At 42.7% G+C, this 9,525-nt stretch overlaps 1 protein-coding gene across 2 annotated transcripts; it reads right to left on the minus strand.

Annotated features, from left to right (window-relative positions):
* Window positions 1-638: 638 nt before the first annotated feature.
* Window positions 639-9,451, minus strand: LOC121682233 (AFG3-like protein 1). Of its 2 annotated transcripts, none has more exons than XM_042062291.1 (17): window positions 9,154-9,451; window positions 8,757-8,841; window positions 8,573-8,653; window positions 8,347-8,456; window positions 7,847-7,996; window positions 7,577-7,651; window positions 7,314-7,438; window positions 6,833-7,109; window positions 6,459-6,596; window positions 6,015-6,168; window positions 4,958-5,065; window positions 4,121-4,246; window positions 3,811-3,921; window positions 3,316-3,431; window positions 2,667-2,867; window positions 2,191-2,385; window positions 639-1,989 (listed from the first exon to the last, which is right to left on the minus strand). In XM_042062291.1, the coding sequence occupies exons 1-17, from the start codon at window positions 9,271-9,273 to the stop codon at window positions 1,774-1,776; spliced, it is 2,388 nt and encodes a 795-aa protein (XP_041918225.1). In that variant the 5' UTR covers window positions 9,274-9,451; the 3' UTR covers window positions 639-1,773. The 2 variants fall into 2 exon arrangements, with proteins under 2 accessions (XP_041918225.1, XP_041918224.1); XM_042062290.1 differs by having other exon boundaries at window positions 8,347-8,483.
* Between the last annotated feature and the right edge of the window lie 74 nt (window positions 9,452-9,525).

Below are 9,525 nucleotides of genomic sequence, written 5' to 3' on the forward strand. Positions count from 1 at the left end.
TCTACGTAAGTTATCAAAGTCTAAATATAGACTTGAGTGCTACTCATGTACATTGGACAGACTGTGTCAACTGTTCCCTTTACGTTTTGAAGGCTAACATTGTGGGATAGTCATGTGATATCAGACTGCTTTACTGAAGCGCTTTGAGATTTAATCTTTCACAGTATGTATGCTAAAAAAAGCATACAATCCTTTCATCGTAGTACAGCCACAAGCATAACATGATTATCCGTAAGAATGTTGTAGAACAGGTTTTCTTTTGCCTCTTCAAAAATGTGTGCATTGCGCAAAGAAGGAGAACGTAAAGTAAAAACTGGAAATATTATGTATTCTGTTCACCACCATGCAACATGGTAAGAATAGCCACTGTGCATTACGACTAATCTAGAATGGGACCACTGTAGTGGTAGACAGGAGGCACTTGTTTGTCCCTTTAAGATGCACAGTTAGGGAGCAATCTCGTGACCTTCGTGAACTTTGAAAATATTGGTGCCTTCTCAAAATGGAAAAAAAAGTCACCGAAAACACAAACTCCCCTTAAGACTATACAGGAAGATGAACCACTTAGTGAGGTCATACCAAGTAATCAGAACCCCCCCCCCCCACACAGAGACACAGACACACAGACACATAAAATGAATGGCAATGTTGATAACTTCATTTTACTAATACACAACATATCCTTCAGCCATATCAAGCTCTTTCTCTTATTTAAGCACAAATTACTTTTTTTATTCACAGATAAAGCTGTCTCAGCAGCTTTTTCACTAGAGCATGAACAGTAACAAATTACTGGAGAAAAAACAAAAACACAATGGACTTCACTTGGATTAACAGCAGGGAAAACCAAGTCTTTCCAGCTGGAATGCAAAGTGCTGGAAGTCAGAAACCAGGAGAGCAAACGGTCCTATTTAATAAAAGACACCAGAACTCAATTCAAATGTACATTTTGGTGCCAGCAGCTGTGTCTATAATTAGACACATAAGAGGCACATATTAAGCGACAAACACATTGTCGGCAATTCATTATCAAATCATTATTTCGCCTGCAATTACATGAACATCTCATGTTCTTATGGTCACTCCACTAGAATCCTCTATGTCTGAATGGGGCATTACATACATCTGTCTACTGTATGTGCCTACACACAGACACGCATACATAAACATACACACATACATACGTACGTACTCACACAAACACACCCACTATAGACTGCATGATTCACTTCCAAATTTTTGCATAGCAGGCAAAACAGCAGGCCAACAGTCTTACAGTATTTTTGTGTTGCTTGTTCAACACAGTTCTTCGCATTATTAGAGTGACCACTTCATCAAGCTTATTTACAAAGTTTTGTGACCACTAACACTCATGGTTATAAGGCAAGGCATGATACGATTCACACCACAATCTTCAGAGCACAATATTCCATTTTAAACATGGATATTACTGTACCGTACTATTCAGAACCGGAAAAAAAAAATACTGAATAGGGGATATTACTGCACTATTCAGCACTTAAATAAAAAAATAAAAAAGATGATTGCACATTCCGGGTCAGTGGAATTGAAGTGTCCATCTAGGGAAGCAGGTCAGCTTTGAAACCAAAGCCTCTTACCACCCTGCCCCCTGCCATACAGTGAGTCCATTGAGTACCGTATACCGGTATACATCCCTATAGCACTATACTGACCCTGCTGGGGGGAGGCCAGGCTCCAGGTCCTGATGCCAAGCCCACGCGACACACGAAACCACACGTGCTGTATGCCCGTCTAGACGTATACAGCTCCTTTAAGCTGTTGTGGGGGATCCTCTTTCTCCTGGTTCCAGTTTTTTAAGCCTTCTGGTAGACTGGTGTCCTCCTCGAAAGTGCCCGTGCCCTCTACAAAGTCCTCGTAGGAGGACTTCTCCTCACAGAGTCTCGGCCCCAGAAGCTCGAGCATGTCCCCTTTGTCCAACACTTCCCTCTCCAAGAGGCGTTTACCCACCTGAGGCAGCAGAGAAATCAAGAAAGTTTTTTTTTTAGCATTTCTTTGTTTTAGAAAAGGCTCTATGCCTTATGTTTCCTTTGACTTTTATAACTTGCAAAACATGCAAACAGCATAAGAAAACTTCTCAGAAGCCTCACTTTATGGCAGGCTTTAGTAATGTACACAGTGCACTGTGCATTTCTCTCCTCCAGTTCTTACCTTCTCCACTAAGTCCCGTTTGTCGGTGATGAGCTGCTGTGTCCTGATGAAGGCCTTGTTGATGAGCTGGCGCACTTCTCTGTCGATGAGCTGCGCAGTGGCCTCACTGTAGGGTTTCTCGGACATGAGCTCCCCTGGCTGGGCCAGGTCAAAGGACATCTGACCCAACGAGTCATTCATGCCGAACTGCACTATCTGAAACAAGATTTCATTTATATTTAGAAGATGCCTTTATTCAAAGCAACTCACAGAAATTCACAAAATATATTATACATTCAATTTCTATATATGGCATACTTATTTGATATTGCAACAGAGCTTTGGGTTCTTTGAATGTAAATGGTTGTTAGCCTATATTAAAATGTGTATACAAAAATGAGTGTGAGTGAGACAGCGTGTGTGTAAGGGGGAAGGGGCCTTATTGGGTGCTGGGTTGCATCTGGGATGGCACACACTAGCGAAGACAGGGGACACACCTGTGCATAAGCAGACTGCGTGACCTTCCTCAAGTCGTCCTGGGCACCTGTGGTGATCCTGCCGAAGAACTCCTGCTCTGCTACGCGACCTCCCAGCATCATGCACATCCTGTCAAACAGCTGCTCCCGAGTGAACAGGTACTGCTCCTTTGGCAGGTACTGCGCGTAACCCAGGCCTTTCCCCCGAGGAATGATTGACAACTGTGGGTGAAAAGGAAAACACAAAATCTATAGTCTCTTGCTGTAGGTGAAGCAGTATTCTTTACCCTTACACAACTAAACGCTATCAGACATCTCTTACCATCCACATTTAGCACAGATACACATCATACCATCTCAAAGTTAAACATGAACAGGCTGCTACAAAACAATGAAAGACTGACTGAATTTAGGTCAGCCAGACAAAAAGCTTTTTATAATCCTTAACGTAACAACCATGACTACAATCCTTAATCTACAGGTAAACCTGACTGACGTCAAGATCAAGGGTTGAAGTTCGATCTAAGCATGTGCATATTCATGTAATATTACAGATTTGAATGAATAACAATCTTAAGCTGACAGGTGGCTAGTGGAGTCAAATGCATATAACAAGGAGCAATAGTGCTTTAATCTCCTGTCAATTATCCTATCAACTTTGAGGCAGAACCTTGAGAAGGGGGTCAGCGTGCTCCAGGAACCAGCCCACCACAGCATGGCCAGCCTCATGGTAGGCCACGGTGGTCTTCTCAGTGGGCTGAAGGACCTGGGTCTTCTTCTCCAGGCCTGAGGGCAAGCATGGTGGAAAACACTTAGCATGTGGATCTGATACCTCATGTGTGGGTAAAAAACACTTCAGATGCATCCTGACCATTGACCTCAATGAGCTGACCACCCTTGTTTTTTTTGTGTGATTTGAAATCGAATGACTGTTTTGGAATGTTTTTTTGTGTGTGCTTTGTAATGGGTTGGCTAACTGGGTATTGGGTATTGGCTTCTGTCTATGTCCTCAATAACTGAATTAACAACCATGGTGGTACGCAGTGGTCTATCATTCATTAATATGTAATGTAATATGATACCAGAATCCCTCAAGTTATCAGAAATAATGAGAACAAAGAATTCCAGAGAGCACTTCATTACAGCATTTTGAAACGTGACTCACCTCCAATAACTCTCTCTATGGCATGTTCAAAGTGCTTAGCCTTGATTGCTTTGTTGAGATGTCTGGCAGCAATGAGTGCTGCTTCATTGCACACATTAGCTATGTCAGCACCTAGCAATAGAGAAATAAGCAGGGTGATGATTTAATATGAACTGTTGAAATAATATCACTACCTGTTACACTATATATGGCAATACTACCACTAGCCTATCCTTACATGCATCACTTAACAAAGCCTTCTAGAAGAGCCATACGATCCATATGTTTAATGCATGTGGTTTAGGCTGATGGCCACGGTACCAGTACTCACCAGTGAAGCCAGGGGTTAAAGCAGCAAGCTTCCTGGCGAGGGCATCGGAGTCTATACTGGGGTCCAGTCTCAGTGGACGCAGATGCACCTTAAAGACTGACGCCCTGCCTTTGATGTCCGGAGGACCTGTGAAAAATGAGGGGGAGAGAAAAGAAGTTAAAGGTTACATGAAGGGTAACAACACAGCCTCCTGAGCGAGTGAAGGCTCGGGTTACATAACAGGACTATAAATAGACGGGCCACTCGCTAAATCAGTTCTTTCCATTTTCCATGTCAGCCTCACATCTGGCCCATGGGTAAATTTAGCTTTCAACTAGAGGATATGGTTCAAACGCATTGGCTAAGTAAATCTGACAGAAAAAGACACAAAGCTTTTCACAAATCAACACTGGTCTATAAAGAAATACATTTTCCAAACTAACTTCTGCAGAGGTTTGTATTAAAATATGAAAGAGGAGAGAAAGGAAAGGATCTTGGCACAAAGCGATAAAAACTTTGCTACTTCTGACGCAAGCTCCCAATGAGCTTTTCTGAGGTTTCCTAGGCTTAGGTTCATCCCTGCACAGGGACGAGCAGGAAACACCTGTAGCCCTTGTAGTCCTCACTCACGCCACACAACCAACTCTAATCTCCAAAACGTAGCTCCCCATGCAACAGCAGAGCAGATAATCTTGTTTCATCACTTTAATTTAAGATGGCTAAGGAGTGGATTTGCTGCATTTGCCGAGACATTCTGTGAGGTTCTGTGTAATCCTAATACTGAGAGACGTGGATGCAGGAGTCGTTAATGCAGGAGTCGTTATCTCTGGGTGACAGGCCAGGGGTGGGAATACTCACCGATGTAAATCTGCCTGTCGAACCGGCCAGGCCTCAACAGAGCAGGGTCTAAGACGTCCACTCGATTGGTTCCTGCCAAGACGACCACGTTGGTGCTGCTGTTGAAGCCTAGGAGATCCAATAAAGAAGAAAAAAAAAAATGAGTTCCTACTGGACCGCTCTTCCTATACAATTTATAGATTCCTACTGGACCGCTCTTCTTATACAATTTATAGATTCCTACTGGACCGCTCTTCTTATACAATTTATAGATTCCTACTGGACCGCTCTTCCTATACAATTTATGGATTCAACTTGCATTGGAAATGACTTGTGCACATGACAGAACATTTGCATGCACTGTAATAATGCATTAATAATAGTGCATCAAGTGAATAACACGTACTAAACAAACAAGAACATCTGATGAATGAATGAAGATCATTCAACCAACACAAATCTCACTCCATGTTATCCAACAAATGAGACCATTCAGCAATCACATCACAAATGGTGCAACTATGACTTAATGAGGCATACTAACTACAATCCACAACTACCTGACTGGACCAAGAGGAACTGTTATGTAGACTTATGTAACCACACAACCTGCTACGAATTACAGTCATGACCTCATTAAGAGGCTTTTGATAAATATAAACTGGATTCAGAACATTTAGCAAGATCCTAGTTCAATGTTTTTTTCAATTCACATTCCTCCAGAGGAGCTCAGCTTAGAGAACAGGCCATAGCAATTATCAAGATCTTCAACTCCACTTGGATCTCTTCACTCTCAACACACATGAAAAGCAGCTTCAGGAAGGAAGACTGACTGCATTTCATCCCCAGCAGCTACTCCACACAGTCAATCTCCTAAAACTGTCCCAGATGTCAATGACACATATATAACACCCTCCAACGAATGATAATTATCAATAGCATTCATCTCATTTGTATGGCACAGATGTCAAACCCAGCACACTCATCCAGCCAAGTCAAAACCTGCCTCAGGTCAAAGGGGCTAAAAACTTTCATGACCCACAATTCCTTCTGTCTGAAACGAACAATCCATACATACCGTCCATCTCCACCAGCAGTTGGTTCAGGGTGTTCTCCTGCTCACTCTGCCCACCAAACGCCCCTCTGCCTCGCTTTCTGCCCACTGCGTCAATCTCGTCAATGAACAGAATACATGGAGCGTTCTTCCTGGCCATATTGAACATGTCTCTCATCTGAAAAGATGAGCAAAATTACACGACACTCTTGTCTTGAATTTACTGTCACATATACAGTTTTACTGATATTTATTGGATTTTCACACAGATCCGCTCTGTCCATCACTGCTTCAATGTTGACTTATCTATTCCACATTTTCAGATCTGTAATACTAATATTACACTCAGGGTTGTAATATTGAAGGTAATACAATAAGATCTGTAGCACTTGGTGTAAAACTAGTGTTACAGTTTTTATGTTTGAAATATGGTAATCCTCTTTAGAGTATCTGAAAGGCGATTCTCACCCTAGCTGGTCCAACTCCCACAAACACCTCCTGGAACTCAGAGCCGTTGACCGTGATAAAGGGGACATTTGCCTCTCCAGCCATAGCTTTGGCCAGTAGAGTCTTCCCAGTCCCCGGGGGTCCTGATAGCACAGCCCCCTGGAGGGCAGAGACAACATGACCACAATAGGATTAAGACAAGACCATGCATGTTTGTGTGTAATGAAATTAGGCACCACTGGCTGCTAAACCTTGCTTGTAACTTTCCACTAACTCAAATGAAGGAACCACCAATGACATTTATTTTTCTAAGATGCTATATTTACAAGTATTCTCATGAGAAGAGGAAGAGAGAACACACTATAATTCTAATTACTGTAATTACAATTCTGTACCTTGGGGATTTTGGCTCCCAGGTCCTGGTATTGTTTAGGGCTTTTCAGGAAGTTGACTAACTCCATGATCTCAACTTTGGCCTCTTCACAGCCAGCCACGTCCTTAAACCTGACGCTGATGTTGCCCTTTATCATCTTGGCTTTGGATTCACTCATGCTGGAGGTGTTGTTCCGGCTCCCACCACTCCCACGGCCCCCCATCATGGGCCCTTGCCTCAGAGCGAAGAGCAGGAATCCGAGTAGAAGTGCAGTAGGGAGCAAGCTGATCAGGAAAGAGCTAAACAGCAGAAAGGGGAGTAAACCAAAACAACACGGCTTAATCACAGCTTTATTGTTCCTATACCAATCAAAACAGACATGCCTCTGATGTCCTGATTACTTCAGACTCAGCTGGAACAATAAACAGTGAGCTCTGGAGATGCTTTGAGAGTGTTAGTGCAGGAGAATGAATGCGGCCTTCTCTGTGTGCATGTGAACGCACCCATCGCTCTCTGTGCTGTACACCACTGGCACTTTGTGAGGAGATTCCATGCCGAGCTTGTTCTGTGCCAACTCCAGGTTACGTTCAAACGTCTCCACACTCCCTATGTTGAACCACACGAAACTCTGCAGGCGCACACACACATATACACACACAGCAAATTTACTAAACCATTCCTAATTGTGCTAACAACCAAATTGATCTATGGCTATCAGTGTGTGATAGGAAAGAAGTGGGTTTTAAGGGGAAGTGATGTCACTTGCCACATCAGAAGTGTTCACTCCTGGCGCTGGGATTACTTTGACATATTGCTTGTTGATCACTTCTAGGCGGTCAACCTGTAAAGCAAGTATACTTAGAAAGTGAGGATTCGACCACCAACGTTGCATAATGAGATTAAAAAAAAATTTTTAACGTATGAGAATCGTCATTGCTTAAACCAAAGTGGCAATTTTGGAAAATTGATGCACCCTTCTCCACCAATGATGCCTCTTTAGAGATACAAACAATCAAAATGAGTTGCAAGTTCTCACCAGTCCTTGAGTGAGGTAGTAGTTTACAAAATCTCTCCACGAGATCTCCTTTCCGGTCTCCCTTAAGTGCAAGTAAACAAACGCTGACAGCATTCCAGCCGCTGCAATAGCCACATGCTGGAAAGTTTTCTTGTCCCAGGGGAAGTCTCCCTGTCCAGTGAAGAGGGGGGGAAGAAGGAGAACAGACAACGAGTAAGCACAGACCTGTCATCACGTCTACAGAAGACTGCATTTCACTCAACCTGGAATCAATCAATCAACTGTTGATACCAACACTGGCTGCTACTATCAGCTGGCAAGTGTGCATTCTCAAGAGCCCAAAGTCAGACAAGGGTGTTACATATTCACTGATTATTTAAGATCAGGGCGCAACAGTTACACAATATAGATCTATGGAAAATATGGGTTAAGTCTGAGCTGGCAGAAGTTACTGCAGTGTGAAATTAATCAAAAAGCTTTGCAGCGGAGTAGTGGAGCCAGTTTAAATCGTCAACACGAACCCTCTGAATGCGGCTCCACCAGTTCTCATCTTCGCCGTTGTTGCCCCCTCCTTGTCCACCACCACTTTCTTTGCCTCGGCCTCCTCCGTGTACTTTTCTTCTAATTTCACCTGACAGAAGATCATTAGAGTTCACATCTAAAATTTGCCAATTGATTTGTTGGGCTATAGTTAGAAGCAATGCAACTTCAGCAAATAGATGCATGAATGAATTGTCATTTACATACTTTTGGGTTCATCACATGATTTCATGACACCAGGGGACTCTTCTGAATCTTCACTTTTCTTGGGGAAATACTTCTCAAAACCTACAAAGCAAAGTATAGTGTCTGAGGACTATTTCAATTTCAGTCTGAAACTATATGTCTGATAGTTGAGCTTTTCACGCCAGTCATCTCAGACTTAGCCTACCTCTTGGAGGCTTGACGGAAAGCAATCTGGAGAAACTGGTAACTTCTTTTCCTCCAAGTAACAGACTTTTCCTTAAACTCATATTCTGTTGACAAAAAAGTCGATTGCATAATATAATCATACATATGTCTCTTCAAGTCAAATAACTGGACAGAAATCCTAGCTACTCCAACCAGGTATGAATGAAGGGAAAAGGAAAAGGGGCAGGTCAAAGGTGTTACTTGTTTAACAACAGTGCAGACCAACTCGAATGGTTGTGCATATCACAGCAATTGCAAAAGTGGTCAATGAATTACTTAAAAAGGCAAACAAGTGATAATACAATAAAGCTTGAAAACACTTGCTATTTGCATTTTCATTCTTGTTTTGAGCATGAGACAAAAGTAAAAGAACATACCGTCACCGTCGACCCACAGTATTTCAGCGCTGCAAATGTGCTCGTATTTTTTCCTATGGCATTTGATCCGAATTTGATGGGCCCCGAGGCCGTCAAAAGCAGTCCAAACATCCGAACCATGATTGCAGTAAGCAATGAAGTTTTCGTTGTGCTGTGGCGAGAATTTGTTTACTTGTTCACACGTAGCATGATCGTCGGAGTGCCACTGAGATCGATGTTGGTCTTTTAAGAGACAACACAGCTACGTTCACAAAGCCAGCGAGTTAGGGTACTTTACGCCAATGACCTAATTCGCGCAATACGATTGGTTAAAGCTACATGACCTACAACGAATCGAAGCGGGGCTTATGAAAACAAGTCACATGTTCCCCA

Source organism: Alosa sapidissima, chromosome 14 (assembly GCF_018492685.1).
Source record: "Alosa sapidissima isolate fAloSap1 chromosome 14, fAloSap1.pri, whole genome shotgun sequence".
NCBI classification, from domain to species: domain Eukaryota; kingdom Metazoa; phylum Chordata; class Actinopteri; order Clupeiformes; family Clupeidae; genus Alosa; species Alosa sapidissima.